The sequence below is a fragment of the Urocitellus parryii genome, chromosome 8 (assembly GCF_045843805.1).
Source record: "Urocitellus parryii isolate mUroPar1 chromosome 8, mUroPar1.hap1, whole genome shotgun sequence".
Classification (NCBI taxonomy): domain Eukaryota; kingdom Metazoa; phylum Chordata; class Mammalia; order Rodentia; family Sciuridae; genus Urocitellus; species Urocitellus parryii.
In genome coordinates, this window is record NC_135538.1 from 16,612,007 (window position 1) to 16,637,949 (window position 25,943).

General features: G+C 35.9%; 1 protein-coding gene across 2 annotated transcripts in view; it reads left to right on the plus strand.

Annotated features, from left to right (window-relative positions):
- The window catches only part of Lats1 (large tumor suppressor kinase 1), a 44,318-nt gene extending 20,073 nt beyond the window's left edge, over positions 1-24,245 (plus strand). The window contains exons 4-8 of one of the 2 annotated variants that reach the window (XM_077802200.1): positions 5,088-6,601; positions 8,572-9,154; positions 12,186-12,368; positions 12,555-12,661; positions 20,344-24,245. In XM_077802200.1, the coding sequence (XP_077658326.1) occupies positions 5,088-6,601; positions 8,572-9,154; positions 12,186-12,368; positions 12,555-12,661; positions 20,344-20,853 (2,897 nt within the window). In that variant the 3' untranslated portion in view covers positions 20,854-24,245. Of the gene's footprint in view, positions 1-5,087; positions 6,602-7,441; positions 7,505-8,571; positions 9,155-12,185; positions 12,369-12,554; positions 12,662-20,343 lie in introns of those variants that run through there. The other variant, XR_013344225.1, reaches the window with a different exon arrangement.
- The last annotated feature ends 1,698 nt before the right edge of the window (positions 24,246-25,943 follow it).

The window sequence follows — 25,943 nt, forward strand, 5'->3', positions numbered from 1 at the left end:
ACTTATGATCCTTCTGTCTCAGCCTCCAGAGTCTCTGGGATCACAGGCATGTGCCAGTACACTTGTCCAGATTTTCTTTTATAGAAACAGAGGTCATATTGCATTGTAGCCCACCCTAGTGACATCATTTAACCTTAATTATCATATGTGGTCCCATTTGAAGGGGAATGAGGGGTTAGGGCTTCGACATGGATTTTGGAAGAGGTTATAATTCATAATTATAGGGTAACTTGTTTCTCCAGTAGTAGGAATATAATTCAGATTGAAGAGGGCTGAGGAATCAATATGATATGAGGTAGAAAAGAACACAAATATAGCAACTTTTTGTGGAGGGTGTATAAGAGCTTGAACCTAGAAGCACTTAACCACTGAGCCTCATTTCCAGCCCTTTTTGGGTTTTATTTAGCAACAGGGCTTCACTTAGTTGCTAAGGCTGTCTTTGAACTTGTGATCCTTCTGCCTCAACCTCCTGAGTTACAGGCATGCACCACCATGCCTGGCCAATATATAGCAACTCTTAGAGAAATTTTTCTGTGACAAGAGAATAAGGAAAGACATCAGCAAGAGTAGTGCTTCCTAAATAATCTGTGGTGGGGTACAATGTGTGACTACAGATCAGAAGATGCAGATAATCTGTGGTGAAGAGCTTTGGTTTCTTTAATTTCCAATTAATTATAAATTAATCAATTTATAAAATACAATAAAAATGAATTGGAAAATTAAAATTTTAAATGACAAAGTATAAATCCAAATATTTTATTATAAGGCTTAATAGACATCAGATTGCTCCATCAAATTTCTGTAAAAGTTCTATCACTTATTTATTTATTTTGGTGCCAGGGATTGGACTCAGGGGCTCTTAACCACAGAGCCACATCCCCATCACCCCCCCTTTTAAAAATATTTTTTTAATCGTTGATAGATGCTTATTTATTTATATGTGGTGCTGAGAATCGAACCCAGTGCCTTATACATACCAGGTAAGTGTGCTACTACTGAGCTACAGCCCCAGCCCCCCCCCAATCATTTTTTTTATATTTTATTAGAGATAGGGTCTCGATGAGTTTCTTAGGGCCTCGCTAAGTTGCTGAGGCTGGGTTTGAACACTTTCTTGGTCCTCCTGCCTCAGCCTCATAAATCACTGGGATTACAGGCTTGGGCCCCATGTTTGACAAAAATTCAATTCTTATTCTTTTTTTTTTAAATATTTTTTAAGTAGTTAATAGACCTTTATTTTATTCACTTATTTCGATGTGGTGCTGAGAAACGAACCCAGTGCCTCACACATGCCAGGCAAATGCTCTACCACTGAGCCACAACCCCAGCCCCTCAATTCTTATTCTTCTATACTTAACTGATGTTGGACTACTATTAGTTGTCTACCAGCTCTAGAAAACATTTTGAGGTAGAGGCCTGAATGGAAGTGGAGAAAGAATTGTCTTTGTTTATTTATTTTGACATGTTCCTTTTTTTTTTTTTCTTTTTTAGTAGATCTTAGTTTTGAAAGCAATTTTAGGTTCACAACAAACTTGAGCAGACAGAATTTCCAGACAGACTCTGTATCTCTACCCCATAGACATGTTTAAAAGATAACTGGAGGGGCTGGGCATATAGCTCAGTTGGTAGAGTGCTTGCCTAGCATACATAAGGCGCTGGGTTCAATCCCCAGCACCACTAAAACAAAACAAAACAAAGCAAAAACCTGAATACTCTTCAGTTAAGAGGATGAATTTAAATATTCAAGGGAGAAGGATCAGTTAAGGTTCCTGAGAAGCCAAGAAGAGATAGGATCCAAAACATAGGATGGGGGATCAGCTACAAAGAGCAAATCATTCTGCTTTTATAGGCCTAGATAGGCCTGTGTTACATAGAGAAGATAAGGGAGTTACTTTCTAATGTCTTCTCCTTTCTCTGAAGTAGAAAATCAATTCATTTGCTTAAGTCATGAGTGAGGAATAAGAAGACAATTTCAGGAGACTGAGGATGGTAATAGTGGAGACCAAAGAAATAATAAAATTTCCTGGTCATGCTGAGTCATTTGAGGATACTAATTAGGAATTTATAGTAGAATCAATCTACCTATTTCCCATGACCAAAGTTTTATTAACCAAGTCCATAATAAGATAGATAAGATTGCTATTTAAATCCTTTATAGAGGATACTCTAACTCTGCTGCCTTCATTGACTTTGAATTCCTTACAAATTCTTCTCCATAGTCTGGTTACCTATCATATTTCGTCTAGTACCATTCTTCTCCTCATCTGATGCTCTGTGACTGGACTGGGTTTCTTTTTGTTCTTGGAAAATACAAAGCTCCCAACCCAGGATCATTATCCAGTGAATTCTTAAGTCACCCTCCCAGAGGAGCCCCCCCTTTTTAAAAAAAATTCTAATTAGTTATACATGACAGTAGAATGTATTTTGGTTTGTTGTACACAAGTAGAGCACAGCTTGTTGGGGCAGGGGGGCTGCGGACTGAACCCAGAGCCTTGTGCATGCAAGGCAAGCACTCTACTATATCCCCAGCTCCACAAATAGAGCACAGCTTTTCATTTCTCTGGTAGTATACAATATAGTGTACAATCTTGGGTCTGTTTTTTTTCTTCAATATTTTCTTAGTTGTCAACGGACTATATTTTTTAATTTATATATATGCAGTGCTGAGAATCAAACCCAATGCTTCCTTTATTTGTTTATTTATTTTTTTGTGGTGCTGAGGATCGAACCCAGTGCCTTGAACATGCTAGGCAAGCGCTCTGCCACTGAGCTGTAGCCCCAACCCCCCATTTTCTTTTTAAATTAAAAAAAAATTTTTAACTTATAAAAAATGGATGAGTGATATGGTATTAGCCTCAGCTGGCTCTCTGAGGAAAGTGAGACTGGGCCTTGTGCCTGGAGGACTTGTCTGGCTTGCCCAGAGAGATAACTTTCTCTGAAGTCCAAAATGCTGCTACAGCCTAGATGAAGCAAAGTGCTAAACTGTACATTCTGAACATATATTATTTTGTTCTGTTTTTTGGTCACATTATTACATTATTTTCTCTCAAGATAATATTAACCTTTCAATTTGTGGGGTTTTCTTTTAGGAGAAATGAATGAGTCCAAGAATAGACAGTGGCCTGGGACAAAGTTTCTTTGGGCTGTAGGTTTGATATTTGAGTTCAGTCTCTTCTCCAGTGGTTAATCCTTCCTGGTTAATGAGATTTCATAACAACTGCTTTCCTTCTGGGAAGGGAACTTACCATAGTCAGATAAGTGCTTCTGAGAAAGTGAATCACTGACCCTGGGGAAATGGGTGAAGGAGACCTTAGTTCTGACATTTTGTCCAGTTTAGCATGTCAGATCTTTGGGGTATCATTTTCTGAGCCTCAACAGTGTTTTTAAAATTTTTTATATATTTTTGAGAGGACAGTCTGTCTCATTTTAAATGCTGCTTTTTAAAATATATTGTCCATTTTCTTGCTTATTTCATTTGTTTAGAAACTCCATCAAAGGCAGATACTATAAACTATACTGTATGAAATGTTCAGCTGGTTATCCCCTACTTTTTCTTTTAAAACCCATGTTAAAATGTACTTAAAAGTAGGTATGGTGGTGCATGCCTATTTTCCCAGCAAGTCAGGCTGTGGCAGGAGGATTGCAAATTCGAGGTAGCCTCTGCAACTTAGCAAGACTTTGTCTTAAAATAAAAAAATAAAATGTTCTGGGGATATGTAGCTCAGTGGTAAACCACCCCTGGGTTAATCCCCAGAACCCTCCAAAAAAAAAAAATAGTAGCTGTATCTATCAAAATTACAAATGGACATACCCTTTGGCTCAGTAGTTTCGTCTCTAGAAATTTATCTGCAGATACCTGTGCGTATATATATGTATATATATATGAAATTATATTTGCACAAAATTTTTCATTGCTTTGTGTGTGGGGGGGGAGACACACAAGACTGGAAACAATATAAATGCCTATCTGTTAAGGCACTGATCAAATAAATTAAGATACTCTATACAATAGGTGGGAAAAACATGATAACATTTTATTTATTTATTTATTTGCTTATTTATTTATTTATTTATTTAGTGCTAGGAATTGAGCCCAGGGGCACTTAACCACTGAGCCATATCCCCAGCCCTTTTTTATATTTTATTTAGAGACAGGGTCTTGCTGAGCTGCTTAGGGCCTCTAAGTTGCTGAGGCTGAGTTTGAACTCGTGATCCTACTGCCTCAGCCTCCTGAGTCCTGGGATTATAGGTGTATAAAATTGTGCCCAGCATAACATTATTTTAAATGAGGAAACACTTTATATGCTGATATAGAACCTCCATTTTTTAAATGAAAGAAAAATGCAGGCTTTGTTCTTTGAAAAAAAAAAAAGAAAAATGCAGGCACAATACTACATAGAAAATACACTACTTTCCTCTCATGTACTAATGATGACATTAGTTACCTTTAGTGAAGGAAACTGCTGGGATAAGGGACAAAAGTATTATTTTGATTTTTTTTTTTTTTTGGTGGTCCTAGGGATTAACCAGGCCCTTGTACATGCCAGGCAAGCACTCTACCAACTGAGCCATAATCCTAACTCTATATTGTACCTTATAAATTTTGAGCCATAAGAATATATTAGTCAAAAATAAACAAGCTTCATTATTTTATAATTATTTTTCTTTTGGGGCTAAATCAGGATAGTTAACATGCAGTGCCTCACATAATTTTTTTTTGGTGGTGAGAACATTTCAAATTTCAGCAGATTTCAAGGATACAATGCTTTGTTATTAACTATGTCACCATGTTGTACAAATAGATCTTTTGAACTTATTCCCATTTTCTTAATAAAAATTATTTTTTTTAATACTGGAGATTGAACCCAGAGGTACTTTATCACTATATCCACCCATCTTTTTTTTTTTTCTTAATTTGTGTCTTGCTAAGTTGCTGGGGCTAACCTCAAATTTATGATCCTCCTGCCTCAGCCTCCCAATTTCTTAATTCTTGAAACTCGAGTATCATTTAGTCATATCAGAATTTTAAGCTAAAGTTTTCAGAAGCAAGAGGTTAAAAATATGATTTTTTTTCTCTTTTATTATCATAGGGAGTGTGCAACAATCAATTAACCGTAAACAAAGCTGGAAAGGCTCTAAAGAATCTTTAGTTCCTCAGAGACATGGCCCACCTCTGGGAGAAAGTGTGGTCTACCGTTCTGAAAGTCCCAACTCACAGACAGATGTAGGAAGACCTTTATCTGGATCTGGTATCACAGCATTTGCTCAAGCTCACCCTAGCAATGGACAGAGAGTGAACCCCCCACCACCACCTCAAATAAGGAGTGTTACTCCTCCACCACCTCCAAGAGGCCAGACTCCCCCTCCACGAGGTACAACTCCACCTCCCCCATCTTGGGAACCAAACTCTCAAACAAAGAGGTATTCTGGGAACATGGAATATGTAATCTCCCGAATCTCTCCTGTTCCACCTGGGGCATGGCAGGAGGGCTATCCACCACCACCTCTTAACACTTCCCCCATGAATCCTCCTAACCAGGGACAGAGAGGCATTGGTTCTGTTCCTGTGGGCAGACAACCAATCATCATGCAGAGTTCTAACAAATTTAACTTTCCACCAGGGAGACCTGGAATTCAGAATGGTGGTGGTCAGACTGACTTTATGATGCACCAAAATGTTGTCCCTGCTGGCACTGTGAATCGGCAGCCACCCCCACCCTATCCTCTGACCCCAGCTAATGGACAAAGCCCTTCTGCTTTACAAACAGGGGGGTCTGCTGCTCCTTCGTCATACCCAAACGGAAATATTCCTCAGTCTATGATAGTGCCAAACAGAAACAGTCATAACCTGGAACTTTATAACATTAATATACCTGGACTGCAGACAACTTGGCCTCAGTCATCTTCTGCTCCTGCCCAGTCATCCCCAAGCAGCGGGCATGAGATTCCTACATGGCAGCCTAACATACCAGTGAGGTCAAATTCGTTTAATAACCCCTTAGGAAATAGAACAAGTCACTCTGCTAATTCTCAGCCTTCAGCTACAACAGTCACTGCGATCACACCAGCTCCCATTCAACAGCCTGTGAAAAGTATGCGTGTATTAAAACCAGAGCTACAGACTGCGTTAGCACCTACCCACCCTTCTTGGATACCACAACCAATTCAGACTGTTCAACCCAGCCCTTTTTCTGAGGGTACTACTTCCAATATGGCTGTTATGCCACCTGTTGCTGAAGCTCCAAACTATCAAGGTCCACCACCACCTTATCCAAAACATCTGCTACACCAAAACCCATCTGTTCCTCCATATGAACCTGTAAATAAATCTAGTAAAGAGGATCAGCCTAGCTTATCCAATGAAGATGAGGGTGAGAAAAGTTTTGAAAATGTTGATAGTGGGGATAAAGAAAAGAAGCAGATTACAACTTCACCTATCACTGTTAGGAAAAACAAGAAAGATGAAGAGCGAAGAGAATCTCGTATTCAGAGTTATTCTCCTCAGGCATTTAAATTCTTTATGGAGCAGCATGTAGAAAATGTCCTCAAATCTCATCAGCAACGTCTGCATCGTAAAAAACAATTAGAGAACGAAATGATGCGGGTAAAACTTTTTAAAATAACTATTTTATACTTAATCATCTGTTTCCTAGATATGTATTTTAAAATATTGTGCTCCAGTATGTTTCTTATTTCTTATAGCAAGATATATTATCAGTCATTAAAGTGAATGAACTTTAAAGCATTTTTTATTATAGCATTTTATTTTAGTATTTCAAGATTTACTCAGAATTTCCTGTAGTAAAGTTCTTGTAAATTTTAAAAATATATAATTTATAATATACTGGTTTAGGTATATATAAACATTTTATACAGAAATTGGAATAAGGGTTATTTTCTAGATTTTGTGCATTATCTTACAACATTCAAAAATCAGTGAGAAATATCTGGGTCAAAGTATCAGATATCTCATCAATTAGTTTCCTCTTCTAATTTCATTTTAATAGTGTTCTGAGAAAAATACGCTGATATTAATAAGTCAGAATATAAACACTTTGATCATTTTGATTTGTGTTGTGATTCTACATAAATCTCTTTACTAGATACTACATAGTATCATCATCACCATTATCATTTTTATCATATGCTTAGAATTTGAAGATTTGATTTCTCATCTTATTACCAGTCAAAATCCAAGAAGCTCAAACTTGTGATTTAACAACTTCACATACTTTATGAAGTTATTCTTCAAAAATGATTATTCTGAATCAGATTTTATATACAACATTGTTATTCTTATTATAAACTAAATTGTGTTTGAGTAAAACCATGATTATTTCTATGACTTTATCCATATTGTAGTTCTTAGAATTTCTTACTAAAGTCTGTCTGTATGTATTTTCTTAGTTCATTTTTCCTTTTTCCTCTTCACTTTCACTAATAGCTGATTTAAACTTTTATGGTGTTGGAAGCTTTGCTGACTTCTGTAGCCTCCATTACTGTGTAGGCAAGTAAGATTTTAAGAGAAACAGTTCTATATTACTAAGTTTGGCATGCCACTCTTTTCTTAGAAGATGTTGCATGGAAATGTGCATCCTAACAGAAGCATGAGGTTGCTATATTTTAATTAGTCTTGACATTTCTAAAATTAGGCTCTACTTTTCTAGTTGAATTCTTTTTCCAATTAGACCCTTCAGTTAGATCTTTATTAATTAGTTCTTTATTAGCCAAAAGAAACCCTTCTAAATCAGGTATTCCATATTTACTTAGAAGTTTTTTTTATTTCTATTTCTGTGAGTCACACCAACTATTTTTTGAAATATTCCAAAATATCTAAAAGATACTTTGTAGCCAAACAATTTGTCCCTTTTAAATGAGATAGAGACACTTAATTTTGTGGTTGCAATGAGCTGAGTCCTACCCCTTCTCTGATGCTCTAAGAAAGGTAAAAAAAGAGTATCAATAACTAGTACCTACTTCTTGAGAACAGGAAAAGGATTGATAGGGTAGAGAAAGCATTGTTCTGTTTGTAATACATCACTTTTATTTATTTATTTATTTATTTATTTATTTATTTATTTTTAGAACAAATGAGCTTGGAATGCAAGAATTTTTTTTCATATAGGATAAAATGAGAGGAAGAATATTTAAGACTTAGACATCCACAAAAAGTAGCATTTAGTGAAGGCAATCTAATCCTATCATTTGGGATGAATATGCATGGAGACAGTTGAGAGTGCATGTGGACAAATATATGTTTTATTGCACATTGGAAAGCTATTCTTTGAGTGTTCTATTAGAGAAGAAGAGAAAGCTGACTGTTGGTATCCTCATTTTCTTGTTTCCCTTAGCTGAATTTGCATAGTTACTTTGTGCATTCTGTTAACTATCTCTTAAGCTACACTTTTGATCATTTAATTTTCTCTGAAATACATTCTAGATGTCTAACATGCTTTATTAAAAATTATTGTGCACTTAACCTTTACATATATGCCTGAATTTCTTCTAAGCTATTTCTAATACTGAATATTGAAGATGACAATTCCTCATTTAACATCTAGTTTATTTACCTAGGTTGGATTATCTCAAGATGCCCAGGATCAAATGAGAAAGATGCTTTGCCAAAAAGAGTCTAACTACATTCGTCTTAAAAGGGCTAAAATGGACAAGTCTATGTTTGTGAAGATAAAGACCCTAGGAATAGGAGCATTTGGTGAAGTGTGTCTAGCAAGAAAAGTAGATACTAAGGCTTTGTATGCAACAAAAACTCTTCGAAAGAAAGATGTTCTGCTTCGAAATCAAGTCGCACATGTTAAAGCTGAGAGAGATATACTGGCTGAAGCTGACAATGAATGGGTAGTTCGATTATATTATTCATTCCAAGATAAGGACAATTTATACTTTGTGATGGATTACATTCCCGGGGGTGATATGATGAGCCTCTTAATTAGAATGGGCATCTTTCCAGAAAATCTGGCACGGTTCTACATAGCAGAACTTACTTGTGCAGTCGAAAGTGTTCATAAAATGGGTTTTATTCATAGGGATATTAAGCCTGATAACATTTTGATTGATCGTGATGGTCATATTAAATTGACTGACTTCGGCCTTTGCACTGGCTTCAGATGGACACATGATTCCAAGTACTATCAAAGTGGTAAGCAAACTCAAAAATTTAATATATAATAATGTGATTTATTTATGTAGTAAAATATAAGATGGGGTCATCACTGGATGGGAGCCAAAAGACCTGGGTCAGGTCTTGAATTTTGGATAAACTTGGGTGAATTCTTTAGGCGCATAGACTTAGAAAATGAAACATTGTTAAATTTGATTAAATACTACTGATATTTTTTTTAGTTAAGCTGTTTAAAAAATTTTATTTTGAAGTAACAGATGGTGTTTTTTAAATAGTTTTAAAGTGAAGCCTTATATCCAACAATCAGTACTTTACAAATCCTTAAATAATCACTTCCCTTTCTGTCCTCCAGAGATAACCATTGTTTAAAAAGTTTATAATCAGATCTTTTCCTTTTCTCCAATTTTTATCACATATGTATATATATCCTTAAACAATATATTATTTCATTTTGCTTACTCTTTATTTAGATGTAATCATTTTATTATATTCTTCTGTGTTGGTTTCTTTTATTTGTTTGAGATTTCTCCATGTTATTACATGTAACTTTTATTTTCACTGGCTGTTTAGGATTCCATTATGCAACTGTTACACAGTTTATTTAATGCAAAATACTTTTTATGTGTAGATTCTATTTAATCCTGTGACACTATGAGGCAGGATGAAGAAAAACAAAGCTTAGCTAGATAAGTAACTTGCTCAAGGTCAGACACAAATTAAGTGTAAGGGCTAGGCTTTGAACCCAGGTTTGTCTGATTACAGGGCCCATGTTATTTCTACCACACCACACTGCCTCACCAAGATTCCTTCAAGCGCTAATGGAAGTGTAAGTTGATCTAACATTTGTTGAATACTTACTATGTACTAGGTACTTTACATATATTCTAATTTAATGTTCATAACAATCCTCTGAGGTGTTATTAGCCTTCTGTGCTTCTGTGAACACAAGCAGGTTAATATTAAATGGGTGGAATTTTATGTCTCCTCAGATTCACCTTAATTATTAGTTGGAGTTCTTCTTAAAAACATGATCCCTAAGCTCTATTCCAGTCTTTTGAATAAAATTTTTCACTGGAAAATGGAAAGCATACTTTAATCAAACTTCCCAAATGATGATTATAGGTAGATTAATTTCAGATATGATTCTAGGTGACTTCATGCCGTCATAGTTTTAAATGCTGTATATATTCAATGACTTCCAAGTCTTTCTTTTCAGAAATGATGTCTCTCTGAAATTACCAATTTCTGTACCCTGTTACTTACTGGGTGTTTCCACATGGATTTCCAGTAGGCTTTTCAGAGGTCATATTGGCAATAGGGGACTCTTAATAGCCATACTCATGTCTGCTTCCTTTGAGTAGTCCCCATTTTAGTATTTTAGTAAATTATACACCACCTATGCCCACTGAGGTAACCTTTATTTTCTTTCCCATATTTTCACATCTGATTCATCCATCCATCATCAGGTCCTGTGTATGCCACTACTAAAATGTACCCTGAATCTATGTCTACATACTTCTCTGTAGATCCATGTCCCAGCTTATCTGTAACAGCCTTTTTTTTTTTTTTTTCTTTTACAGTACTAGTGATTGAACTAAGGGTCTTGCATATGCTAGGCACTGAACTACATCCCCAGGCCCAGACTGGATCTTAGTAAGCTGTCCAGGCTAGCCTCAAACTGATGGTCCTCCTGCCTTAGCCTCCCATATAGCTGGGATTATAAACATGTGCCAACACATTCAGCTTTTTCTTTTCCTTTTTTATTGTACTGGGAATTTAACCCAGGGGTGCTTAACCACTGAGCCACATCCCCAGCCCTTTTTATTTTGAGACAAGTTTTCAGTAAATTGCTGAGGCTGGTTGCAAACTTGTGATCCTTGTGTCTCAGCCTCCTGAGTCGCTGGGATTAAAAGACACAATGTCTTGCTATGTTGCTCAGGCTGACTTTAAATTCCTAAACTTCTGGATTCAAGTGATTCTCCTGCTTTCGCCTTCTGAGTAGTTGGAACTACAGGCATGCACCAACACCACACCACCTTTTTTTTTTTTTTTTTTGGTTGTGCTTGGGCTCAAACCTAGGGTCTTATGCATGTAAAATATCTGTGCTACCACTGAGCTGTACCTTCAGCTTTGTCATCTGTTATAATTTGTGTATTTGTTGTGTTTCTTCCCATATTAGAATGTGAGATGCCCGAATGAAGAACCTTATTTTTTATTAATGTCATTTGTTGAATGAATCACAGATCTAATTTGAAAATTTGCCCAGAATAGTAAAGGAATAGCCTTGACTTTTAAATATGTACGCACTAGATATTGAACGCATGAGCTTTACCACTGAGCTATTATTTTTTATTTTGAGACAGGGTCTTACTAAGTTGCTTAAGGCCTCATTAAGTTGTTGAGGCTGGCCTAGAATTTCTGCCTCAGCCTCTGAAGTCACTGGGATTTCAGGCGTGTACCACCATTCCTGGCCTGAATAACATCCTAACCCTACCTATTCATGACTTATATTATTATCATTTAACTTTAAGTAAATTAGTGAGTCTTGCATTTTTCATAATGTAAAAGTTTTCCTATTCATGTCTCAGAAAACAGGCCCTAGTCAATAATAAACACCATCAGTGATTTGGCATATTTTATAGTTTAGATTGTCACTCAGTATCATTCTATCTTTTTTTTTTTTTTAATTCTTATTTTTTAGTTGTAGTTGGACACAATACCTTTATTTGTTTTTAGTGGTGCTGAGGATTGAATCTAGGGCCCTGCGCCTTCTAGGCGAGCGCACTACCACTGAGCCACAACGCCAGCCCTCATTCTATCTTTTCTTACAATAGTTTAAAGGAAAGAAATAAGTTTGAAGCCCCACATCTATTAAGCAGATTAGGTAGAATTCAGAATCAACTCTGCATGGCTCCAAATCCCAAACAATTTCATTAGACCACCTAATACATGTTGTTAACCCAAAATCATGGTATCAGAAGATTAAACAGACTTTAGATTTACTTTTGTCTTTGTTGCTTTCATTTATTGTTGTTCTTTTTCTGTACAGGAGACCATCCTCGGCAAGATAGCATGGACTTCAGTAATGAATGGGGTGATCCCTCAAATTGTCGATGTGGAGATAGATTAAAGCCATTAGAGCGGAGAGCTGCACGCCAGCACCAGCGATGTCTGGCACATTCTTTGGTTGGGACTCCCAATTATATTGCACCTGAAGTATTGCTGCGAACAGGTAAAGCATTTTAAAATAAATAATCTCAATAGGCCTTTAGACAACCAAAATTTACACTAAAATATGCCTTATTTTTCAACCTTATTATGAAATATTGATTTTAGAGTGTAAATTGGTGGATCAATGTTAGTGTTGTATTAATTCTGAGCATTTTTAAGTTTATAAGTTTTTGGTATCTTATTTTAGGATATACACAGTTATGTGACTGGTGGAGTGTTGGTGTTATTCTTTTTGAAATGTTGGTGGGACAGCCTCCTTTCTTGGCACAGACACCATTAGAAACACAAATGAAGGTAAGGTATAGAATCTATACCAAAAGAATTATCCTAGAGGGCTGGGGATGTAAATCAGTTGGTAGGGTGCTTGCCTTGCATGCACAAGGCCCTGGGTTCAATCCCCAACACCATAAAAAAGAAAAAAAAAAAAAAAAAGAATTATCACCGAGTCCCTATATCATATGCCTTTATTTATTAGTGCAATTTGAGTATCAAATTTCATATATGTTCACATTTTCAAATATTTGTATATGCATAATGAAATATCTTGGTAATGATACCCAAGTCTAAACACAAAATTCATTTGTTTCATTACACCTTACATAGACTGAAGGAAATTTTATACAACATTTTTAGTGTGCCTTTGTGGGCATTTTGTTGCTATTTTGTTTATTCCAAAATCACAACAAACCCAAGGCCTCAGACATGCAAGGCAAGTTCTTGCTACTGAGCTATGTCCCTAGCCTCTGTTCTTTCTTCTGAACTAAAATCATCATGTGAGGTCAGGTGTGGAATTGTCCATTTGTGGCATCATGTGAGCCCTAAAATCGTTTTGGATTGTATAGCATTTCAGACTTTGGATATTTAGATTAGGGGTGCTCAACCTGTATTTCACTTAGAAGTATCTTAATCTGGAGTTAAAGAATAAATTTATAAGGGTATATGAACCCACTAAAATTCCATGCATGAATTTTTTTTTTTTTTAAATGGGTATTGGGGTTTGAACTCAGGGGCACTCAACCACAGAGCCACATCCCCAGCTTTCTTTTGTCTTTTATTTAGAGCTAGGGTCTCACTGAGTTGCTTAGTGCCTTGCTATTGCTATGGTTGGCTTTGAACTCTCAATCCTCCTGCCTCAGCCTCCCAAGCAGCTGGGATTACAGGCGTGTGCCACCTCACCCAGCTTTTTTTTCTTAAGAGAGAAAAAAAGATTTATTTTGGCTCTTGGTTTCAGAGGTTGCAGTTCACGATAGCTGTGAGGGAGACAAAGGGAGAAGAACAGGGAGAGAGTGAAAGAGAGGGAGAGAAAGGAGCAAAAGATTCCATGTATGAATTTCCATCTTCCTCATCCCACCATCTCAATACTGTCACATCTACCCTCAATATACTCTGACTATACACTTTATTATCCCACTCAACTACACTTATTTTTATCTTCATAAAGTTCTTAAGTCTCTAGATTTATTCCATTTACTCCCTGTCAGCCACTGCCTCTTAGCTTTATCTCCATTCATGCACATTCTAGCCCCAGACTACAAATATACACCTGTATCTCTGCCCACATTGACCATACATTGCCCCATTGAAAATCCTTTAATATTTCCTAGTACATGGGTTAAAGTCTAATTTTTTACTGTGTTTTTTATTTATACTATTCCCTCTACCTGGAATCTTACTTCTTCCTACCTTCTGTACTTTCTCTAATCATTGGAACAACCCCAAATAAAACTATACCAAGGGCTGGGGATGTGGCTCAAGCCATAGCGAGCTCGCCTAGCGTGTGTGCGGCCCGGGTTCGATCCTCAGCACCACATACAGACTAAGATGTTGTGTCCACCGAGAACTAAGAAAAAATAAATAAATATTAAAATTCTCTCTCTCTCTCTCTGTCCCCCTCTCTCTCTCACTCTCTCTTTAAAAAAAAAAAAAAAAAAAACTATACCACGAATAAAACTATAAGCCTGGTTAACTCTTGATCATTCTTATTCTTTGAGAGTATCTTGAGAAAACATCTCTTCTATGACCCTTTCTCAAAGGTGTAACTACTTCTATAATTGCATTAAATATATTTTAAAACTTATTAGAATTTCCTATAGTATAGGTCTGCTGATAACATGTTCCCTCAAGTTTATCTCAAAGTGTCTTTTTTAAGAAATTAAATTTGTATTGGTGCATTATAGTTATACATAAAATGAGTTCATTCATACATGCATAATTTGGTCTGTTTGGTCTGTTTCATTCCTTTGCATTTCTCCTTTCCGTCCTCTTCCTCCTCTTATCACTACCTATACTCTACTGGTCTCCCTTCTATTTACATAAGTTCAAGGCCAGCCTTAGTAATTTAGCCAGGCCTAAAGCAACTTAGTGAGACTCTGTCTCAGAAAAGTAAATGGTTTAGGAATGTAGCGTAGTGGTACAGTACCCATGGGTTCAGTCCCCAGTACCAAAAATAAAAACAGAGTTAGACATGAAGGAATAATAGACATAAAGCTATAATACTTTTAGAAGAAAACATAAGAGAAAACTTTGTGGCTTAGGGTTAGATGAAGAATTCTTAGGAAAGACACCAAACTCATGATCTATAATAGAAAAAGTTGATAATTTGGACTTCATCCAAATTAAGACGTTTGGCTCTACCAGAGACACAGTCAAGAAAATGAAAAGACAAACTACAGTGTGCAAATTATATATCCAACACAGCGGTTTTAACTACACTAGATGAAGGACGTGCAAAGTACAAGAGTAAGAAAACAGATAACCCAGGCCAATGATCTGACAGATTTTCTTGTGTGGATCAAAACTGTTTCTGTTTAAATCTTCCAGGATGTGTTGAAACAAACACAGGCATCTTGACGGGTCCCTCAGAGGAATAGTAGATGGTACTTGGATCACAGATGCTACTGTCTTACCAAATTTTAACAGTTGCTCCTTCATGTTGTGCTTCTGGTTGTTGTATGTGTCTGATCAGGTTCTAGAATTTCAAAATAATTGATTTTTACAATTTAATGGCCATTTTTATGGAAGGGCAGACCTCCAAACCTTCCTAAAAAGCCATTGTATGTGACATCTCCCTCTGTTGTGCTTTTAACATATTATCCCTTTGTATAGTTTTATTTATGGTTGTTCCAGTGACTAGAAAATACATATAAGCTTTCACAATCTACTTAGAATTGTATTTCATCACTTTGAGATAAATGTAGAACCTTACTAGTTCCTATTACTCTCTACCCTTTATGTGATAGCTATATACTACACCTGTATACATTTAAAACCTTATCCAACAGCGTTACTGTTTATGCTTTCAAGCATCATCTTTTTTGAGGGTGCGGTGTACTAGGGATTGAACTCAGGGACATTCAACCACTGAGCCACATCCTCATCACTATTTTGTATTTTATTTAGAGATAGGGTCTCATTGAGTGCTTAGTGCCTTGCTTTTGCTGACATTGGCTTTGAACTCGTGATCCTCCTGAGCCTTGGGATTACAAGCATGTACCACGGTGCCTGGCAACCATCATCTTATTTTATTTTAAAGAACTCAATACAAGAAGAATAAGCCAGGTGCAGTGGCACATACCTGTAATCTCAGCTATTCTGGAAGCTGAAAAAAGGAGGATAGCAAGTTCAAGGCCAGCCTCAGCAATTTATTAGTAAGACTGTCAAAATAAAAAGTAAAAAAGTTCAATCCCCTATCCCAAACAAAAAGATGCATATTTAGCATTTTCCTTGCTTTTCCTATATTCCTGATGTTTCAAGATTCATTCTTTTTTTTTTTTCATACTTTCTTAGTTGTATTTGGACACAATATCTTTATTTTTATGTGGTGCTGAAGATTGAACCCAGTACCTCACACATGTGAGTCGATCGCTCTACCACTGAGCTACAGCCCCAGCCCTCAAGATTCATTCTTTATCAGTTCTCTAGAGCTTCCCTAAGCAAATATTTTAGAACAGTTTTGCTTGCAACAGATTAAAATCTTTTAATTTTCCTTAAATTTAGAATGTCTTGACTCTGCCTGCCTTAGGATAAAAAATTATCTCGTGTTATATGTCTTGATCCATTTTCTGTTGGTAAAACAATACCTAGGGATGCAGTATTTTTATAAAGAAAAGAGGCTGTTTTTGCTCATCATCCTGGAGACTGGGAAGTCCCAAGATTGGGTGGCCTTATGTGGTAAGGACCGCATGCCACTTCATAACATGGCAGAAGTTGGAAGTAGAAACACCCATGGGCAGAGATAAAACAAACAAAAGAAGCCTTGCTTTATTATAACCTGCTCTGTGGTGTCCAGTCCAGTGCCATAGAGTGAGAACTCTGACTAATTCCTATGAGATGGCATTAATGCCTTCATGAAGGTTGAACCCTCATGTCCCAAATGTCTCTTCAAATATTATGTATGTATTTATTTTTATGGTACTGAGGGGTGAACCCAGGACCTTGCACATGCTAGGCAAGCACTCTACCACTAAGCTATACCCCCAGCCCTTTTCATTTTGAGACAGTCTTACTAAGTTGCCCAGGCTGTCCTTGAACTTGGGTTCCTCCTGCCTCAGCCTCCCAAGTAGCTGGGATTACAAGTGTGTACCATCACACCTGGCTCCAAATGCTTCTTAAAGGCCTTACCACTTCTAAATCCTGTCACATAGGGGACCAGGCCTCAACATGAGTTTGGATGGGAACAAACCATATTCAAACCCATAGCAGTATGGTTTCAGTTCTTGCAGCATTTAAAAATGTGTACTTCCTTCTGTCCTCTGATTTAATAGGACATCTGTAGTCATTCCTATTCTTCAAGTAATATACTATTTTCCCTTGACTTTTTTTTTTTAATGGTGCTGAGGATTGAACCCAGAACCTTATGCATGCAAGTCAAGCATCCTACCAACTGAGCTATATCCCCAGTACCCCCTTGCCATTTTTAATAATTTATTTTCTTTAATTTTTAGTATTATAATCGTGTAAGAAATCATGGATTTCTTAGGGTTTATCCTATTCAGTGTTCACTTAATTGAAGCATCTTAAATTTTCGCCCTCCCCTTGGGATTAACTCAGATGTGCTTTGCCACTGAGTTTTAGCCTCAACCCTTTTTATTTTATTTTTCATTTTCAGACAGGGTCTCACTGAGTTACTGAGGCTGACTTTGAACTTGAAATCTTCCTGCCTCAGCCTCCTGAGTTATTAGGATTAGAGGCAGGTGCCACCATGATTGACTTTAGTATATTCTTTAGCATCAGATCCATGTAGATCCAGTTTGAAGGGTGAGCTCAGTAGTTCATAAACAACTTTATGGGGTTAGTATTCTTCCCTCCCCATGATGTCCGTAATACTTTCTAGTTCCCTGGAACTCCCCTTTTCAGTTTTCCGACCGGAAAAGGAGGCTTTGTTTGCCCCCACTCTGCCGTATATTTCACATAAATGCACAGCATCCAGGATAACGTAGCAAGAGGACAGAGGGAGAGAGAAAATAAGCAACAGATATATGAGCCATCTTCTGCCTTTTGTTTTTTTAGTTGTAGATGGACACAATACCTTTATTTTATTTATTTTTTGTGGTGCTAAGGATTGAACCCAGTGCCTCACATATGCTAGGCAAACACTCTACCACTGAGCCACAACCCCAGCCCCATCTTCTCTCTCTCTCTCTTTTTTACTTATTTTTATGTGGTGCTGAGGATTGAACCCAGGGCTTTGCATGTGTTAGGTGAGTGTTCTACCGCTGAGCCACAACCACAGCCCCTTAAGCCCTTTTTTTTTTTTTTTTAAATTTTGAGACAGGTTTTCAATAAATTGCTGCCCTTGACTTCGTGATTCTCCTGTCTCAGCCTCTTGAGGCACTGGGATTATAGGTGTACACCACCACACCTGGCTCTAACCATCTTCTTGAGACTACATGCTGCATGATTTTATTTCCAATTGGAAAAGAAGTTTCCCTCTCAAGAGTTTTCAGTGTCTACAGGACCTTTTGCCACCTATATTGCTGCCAAGAAACTCCTTTCATGGAACTCCCTGAACCTGAACCTGAACTAGGAGGGCATCTCCTTGAATGCTGACTGTTTGTGTGTGCCTCCTCCATGATTTGGGCTACTTTGAGTTTAGGTTGGGAGAGATAAGAGAGAAAAAACAATAAACTTACCACCAGGAGTGATACTTTGGATCCTCACCTCCTTGTCAGCCTGGCTGATATTTATTTCATAGGCTTCTCAAATATCTTCTCTGGCATTCTCTCCAGGTTTTATAGCTGCATTCTGTTGGAAAGATAAGGTAGAGTACACCTAGTATTTCTTATTGAAAACTAGAACCTCTCTGTCTGCTTGTAGAATTTTCTTTCTCTTTGATTTTCTGCAGGTTGACTATAATGTACCTAAATGTAGTTTTCTCTGTATTTATCTTGTTCAAGGTTTACTATGTCTTTCATCAAATTATGTCATCAATTCAAATATTTCTTGGCTTCCTTCTTTCCTTCTGGGATCCTACTTATTACACATATGGTATCCATTTGTTGTTGTCCGTTTTGTCCTTATGCTTTATTTAATTTTTATTCTAGTTTATTCTTTCAGTGCTTCAGTTTACATAATTTATATTGATCCTTCTTTGAATTAACTCTTTGTTTTGATGTGTCTTGTTTTTTAACCATAAACTAAAAATCCCTGAATGTTCCTTTTAATAAAAAATACGCCAGGTATGGTGTACACACCTGAAATCATGGCAACTCAGAAGGCTGAGGCAGGAGGATCACAAATTCAAAACTAGCCTCAGCAACTTTGAGGCCCTAAGCAATTTAGTGAGATTCCCATCTCGAAAATAAAAAAGGAAAAGGGCTAGGGATGTGGCTCAGTGGTAAAGCACCCCTGGGTTAAATTCCTGGGACCAAAAAATAAAATAAAAGAGGGACATAGCTCAGTGATTAAGCACCTCTGGGTTCAATCCCCAGTCACCAAAAAAAGGTAAAAAGAAAAACATCCCATTGATTACGTATTTTCATTTGTCCTGAATTAAGTGATGAACCACATATAAATATTACTATATCATTATTTTTTCCAAAAAGAATTCTTAAAACACTATGTTATATATACCTGTAATTCACCAATTGAAAAAAAAAATGTGGGAGATGGCAAGAAATAGCAATCAATAAAAATTCCTGGATCTCCCGCCGCCCCCCCCCCCAAATTATTAGTTGAAGTATCTCCTTTTTCTAACCTAGGATAAAACTTCAAAATGAATAGATACTACTTACTATAGGAGTATATTTTTCTTCCCTCCACATTAGTTAATTTGTACCAATATGAATAAGGAAAAATGGGTTCATTTATTCACTTATTTGATAAATAATGTATCGATTCTCTCTCAGGTTGATGATGTCCAAATTAAATTACAATGCATTTGAGCACTTAACAGGTGTACCCAAAATCTATTTCTATGTTCTGAGTCTTTTCTCATTACCCCCTGCCTCTATGAATTCACTTGTCATTCGTTTTTTCCTTTATTTCATTTTACTCTCAAGAAGAACAAAGATTTATTGAACATCTAATGTTTGCCAGGCAATTTTCCAAGTACTGGGAAATACAAAGACAATTAAAACATAATTCCTAGCCTTATGTAATATTGCACTCCAACAGGATATAGATAGGTACCACAATAGTATTAGAAATATTATAACAGGAGCGCAAGTTTATGTCTTAGGGGAGACAGGGTAAAGTAGTGAAAGTAGTCATCCCTACCAGAAGGACTTAACAAAGCAGGTTAAAAAAAAAAAAACATTCTGAGTCTTCTGTGAACATAAGTTCATAAGTTGCCTGCAGAGGAGGGGACAGGAGGAAAATTTATTTCTCAGCAGATTCATTATTAAATGTATGAAGGGTAAAATACTATTCAATTTATTAAAAATAACCAATAGTCCAGTAAAGTTTTGGTATAAAACTTGGAAGAAATTTTTGATTTTCATCTCTTCCCTCCTAACTTTTAAAAATCTTCTTTAAAGGTTATCAATTGGCAGACATCTCTTCACATTCCTCCACAAGCTAAACTGAGTCCAGAAGCCTCTGATCTGATCATTAAACTTTGCCGAGGACCAGAAGATCGCTTAGGGAAGAATGGTGCTGATGAAATAAAAGCTCATCCATTTTTTAAAACAATTGATTTTTCCAGTGATCTGAGACAGCAGTCTGCTTCATACATTCCTAAAATCACACACCCAACAGATACATCAAATTTTGATCCTGTTGATCCTGATAAGCTATGGAGTGATGATAATGAGGAAGAAAATGTAAATGATACTCTCAACGGATGGTACAAAAATGGAAAGCACCCTGAACATGCTTTCTATGAATTTACCTTTCGAAGGTTTTTTGATGACAATGGCTACCCATACAATTATCCAAAGCCTATTGAATATGACTACATTAATTCACAAAGCTCAGAGCAACAGTCGGATGAAGATGATCAGCAAACAGGCTCAGAGATTAAAAATCGTGATCTAGTGTATGTTTAACGCACTAGGAAATACTTGTAATGAGGATTGGAAAAAGGCCTGAGATGCAGGATTTTTTGAAGTTCCAAGAGTAAAATTATGCAAATGTAGCAGAGCTATGTATGTGAGCTCTGTGTACAATATTTTATTTTCCTAAATTCTTTTAAAATGTTAATTTATTCCAGCCTTTTAAATCAGTAATGTAGAAAAAATTGTTATAAGGAAATTAAATTATGAACTGAATATTATAGTCAGTTCTTGGTACTTAAAGTACTTAAAATAAAAAAATAGTGCTTTGTTGAAAAGGAGAAACCTGGTATCTATTTGTATATATGCTAAATAAGTTTAAAATTCCAGAGTTTTTGAAAATTTTTTGAAAACAGTTTTAGTTTTATCTTGCTTTAACCAAATATAAAACATACCCTTATTTACAGAGTTCTTTTCCCTCATAACCTTGTTTTGGGTACAAAATAAGCTAGAGAAATTAAGCCATCACTGTGGAGAGTTTTCCCAGGCTAATGATAATCTATATAAGTAATGTGCTGAAACAGGAAATACAAATTGGAAACATATGTTCATCAGAAGGAAAAATAATGAAAGTGTCTTTTTTCCTCCCTCTGTGGAATATTTCATTTAGCATTTTTTTTTCTCAGTAATTACTGGCTTTAAAAAGAAGCCAAAGCACTACAAGTTTTCTTCCATATTGGTATTATTGCTGCTTCCAAGTTTTAAAAGGGAACAAAGTTGCCATAAATCAAATCTTTCAAATACTAAAAGATAAGATCTTTCATATTTTTACTTTGAAATTTTAAAGTTCCACCACCTTAGCCAGAGAAATTACTTTCAGTTTATATAAAACTTTGATTAGAATTTATTTGTGCATACTCACTAAAAAAAGTACTTTTTCTAGGGGTTAAGGAATGTAGGTCAGTGGTAGACTGCCAGGCTCTGGCTTCAATCCCAGCACTGAGGGGGGGAAAGTACTTTTTCTGTACAATGACTAGTTTTTATTATGTCATCAATGTTGTAGGTTTCTTCTTTCAGAACAGTGTTGCATATACAGATTGTTTTTGGCAAAGGAAAATGTGGCTGTTTGACAATATTTTATCTAAGAGCAGATTAACTGGTGAGAAAAATAATTCTTAACTCTTAATTGTGATGGCCATTAGTAACCAGGAAAATTTACATAGTGGTCTTAGTAGAAAATTCAAGTCCTAACTTATTTAAGGTTAATAATGTTTTTCAATATTTCTATTTATATAAGGTGGTTTCATACCAAAATACATATAGGTGATCTTTTAGGAAGGGAAATTGGACTCCATCCTAACCTTAGTAAAATTCATATTTTATTGCCTTTGCTTAAGCTTCATTGATATGCAATTATTTTATCAAAACTTAATGTCTGTAGGTAAAAGGCAAAATTTTAGTGATTTACAGACTTCCAGCTTTCTTCATGTGAAAGCTGATGGAGACCATATGTGTAGTAACATTAAAGGGAAAGCTATCTTGGTTGAATTGAGGGGAAGGGAAAACATTAGTTCATACTTCCCACCTTTCTATAAGTGGCCCTCTCAGAGCTCAGCTTGAAAACCACTGCCATGTATTAATGGATCTTTGGGGTCACTGATTCTTTTGAGAATCTGATGAAAGCCAAGGACTCTCGTCTCAGAAAAAAGTGCATGCCAACACATATGCAAAAAATGTTGCATGCAGTTTTAGGACATTCAGGGCATGTTGAAACCTGTCACAAAGTACAGGTTAAGGACCTCTGTCCTGTAAGAAAATTGCCATGTTAAACTAAGACTTTCACTTTTAATTTACTGATCAATACTGAGATTAGAACATCTTGTGGAAATACTGGTAATTTGTGATGGTAAAGATCTGTAGCATGTGATAAGATGACACTATGAATACCTCTCTTGCTGGAAGAATGCTAAGATGTTTTAGACACACCATTTTGAGGGCACTAAAATGTTTGGCTCATTTCAAGCTTGATAGAGAAATATTTCTAAAGGATTTCAGATCAGAGAATTTTAAGAATGCACTTCCATAAGATGGCAGTCTTCACTTCATAGAACATTGTTTAGTTTTATAAAATCCTATGCAAAACAAACTAATTCAAGCAATTTTAGTTTGGTACTCACATTGTTCTTTTGAGCTTTTTCATTCAGATTTACTTACATTTTCATTTAGTTGTTTTACTTCTGGACTGTGGTGCAATACAGTAGAAAACCAACTTTGTTACATTTACATTATAGGAAAACTTATGGTGCTGTCTCCCCCCTCACCTCCCCACAATCTGTACTGCCCCTTTTCCTCAACTCTAAGACACTACAGACTCTATTCTTTCAAAGTTTCCTCTGACAGTATAAGCTTTTTGTGCTTATCTGAAGTAGTATACAAGCCATTGGTAAATGCTGTTTTAATAATTTGGATATACTTAATAGCCATCTTATACCCTAACCACATCCAGTTCTTCCAGTATAAAATCTGGTGCTTCTGACCAAAAAGATGAGAACAACAACATTGAAAATCTGGATGCTCTCAATAGAAATTGGAGTGAAAACATTGGTTCTACATGTTTTCCTTTTAAAATAATTTTCTCATTGAAAAACTTGCTAACTTTCTTGTAGTTATCCTTTGTATGCATATCACATAGTATTTATAAAGTGTGTTCTATAATATGTAATTGTAGATACTGTTATGTATTATCCAGTGACATCTTAAGGCAGGCCCTATTGCTGTATCTTTTTTACTTTCTTATTTGTAATAGAACTATAGAATGTATGACTAAGAAGTCACTTTGAGATTGACTTTTTAAAAAAGTTATTACCTTCTGCTGTTGCAAAGTGCAAAACTGTGAGTGGAAATGTTTTATTCTGACTTAATAATATGTTAGAAATTAGAGAATACAGTGGGAGGATTTTTAGATATTGCTGCTGCTGTTACCCAAGGTACTTTAGAAATTTTTCTTTTAAAAAAAAATTCCTTTGGTATTTAAAGTGAAACACTTACCCTGTTTTGTTTTAATCTAAATCAAAAAGTAATTTGGGTCAACATTAGTATATTGTAATGTGCCTTAATATATCCCTTTGTGAAAGGCACTACACGGTTTACTTTTATATTGTATTGTGTATATAAGTATTTTGTATTAAAACGGGATCAAAGGCAACAATACAGTTTTATAAAACAATGCTTTGTTAGAAAAAGGAATTACAGCTTTGCAATATAATTAATTTGTTTTGCATACTTCTGAATGTATTAGAATGAATAATCAGCCTGTTTTTAATGAATCTATTTGTATTTCCCCAGTCATTTCCTCTAGTGTAATGTTTGCTGGGATAATAAAAGAAAGCAAAATCAAATCATTCATTTATGTGTGGAAAAATAACTTTTAAGCTGCTTAAGTGTGTTTTTGTTCAGAAATATATTTTAATCTCTATTATCAGAAAGTATATGATTGAAAATGTGATGCTTTGAAATTAAAAATACATGTAACTAATGATAGTATTTAGTTAGGTTAAAGTATATTGTATACATCATAATCCAATACAATGTTTCATTTTTTTCTAGAATAGGTACAATAAATATTTCAAGGTTTCTGGTTTCCTTCAGATTTCCAGTTTAAAATTATTTCATTATTCAACTCTACATTTGGTATTATTTTGGGTATATTTTATTATAAGTTTAAAATGTGAAGTTTATTAATGTTTTATTTATAATATTTTATCACATGAAATGATTAACCAGATTTAAAATATACATAGATGTTATGTTTAATCAACTTTACATGGATAAACAAATACTGAGTTTTTCTTACTCTCTTCTAGCATTACCATTGTTGTCTTTTTTGTACCCTTTTTTTGCATTCCCTTGTAAATTTGACAGGTCTACGTGAGAGTGTTGGGTTTTTTTGTTTGTTTGTTTGTTTGTTTTTGTTTTTGTACTAAGGGTTTAACCCAGGGGTACTTTAACCACTGCCTTAGCTTCTAGAGTTGCTGGACTTATAGGCGTGTGCACTGTGCCTGGCAAGTCTACATGAGGCTGTTGTATAGCTGATACAAATTGCATACGATTCATTTTACTACATTGTGGACCTACATTTGGCATGCTTAATGTTGTGACTATACTTGCTGTGGTCACACCACCCCCTTTGCCCCACACAGTAAGGGTAGAGAGAACTTGCCAAATATATATTTGAAGCATAGTTATTTTTCCCAGTATTCAGTCTTTCCTTCTTTCTTTTTTTTTTAATTTTTATTTATCTATTTATTTATTTATTTATTTTAAAGAGAGAGAGGGAGGGAGAGAGAATTTTAATATTTTTTTTTTTTTAGTTTTCGGCGGTCACAACATCTTTGTTTGTATGTGGTGCTGAGGATCGAACCTGGGCCGCATGCACGTCAGGCGAGCGCGCTACCGCTTGAGCCACATCCCCAGCCCCTAGGGATGTACAAATTCTACATATGCTTCGCTTGATATTGCTTGTCTTCTACTTGCTGTTTCCCTCCTCTCAGAGGATGGAGGATGAACACACTGGTGACTTAATTTTGGCATAAAAATTAGGAAAACCCTAGTGAATGGTGGATCAACAAAATGAATGGAACCTGATTATGTAAGGAATTGTGTGAAGTTGGGTTGCCTATCCATCCTAGACTGATTCACTACAGAAGGTTTGAGAAAAATATACATTCAACTCCATTTCTTATTGCTGCCAGGCCTACACTCTAACAGTGTATAATTGAAGGACACTGTTTTTTACTTTGACCATCTCTCTTGCATTAATCGTGAAATTCATTAATCTTTTGCCTCTCAGATTCTCTTAATTCATTCCAGTCCTTCAAGCTTATTACCCATTATCCACTTGACCTACTTAAGTTTTTGCTTCTGATATGACCAAGTTCTTAAGTGGATTTATTCTATTACATATAACATCTGTAAACTCTGGGGAAAATACAAAACAACAATTAAGATCCTGGAATAGAACCAAAATCATGCAGATTCTAGGGGGATTTGCCCATGGAAGAGAGAGAAAGGTAGGAGATGAGTACCCTACTTGTATGACATCTGGGTTGAGAAAGGCCCAAATCTCTGGCTGAATCTTGAACCAC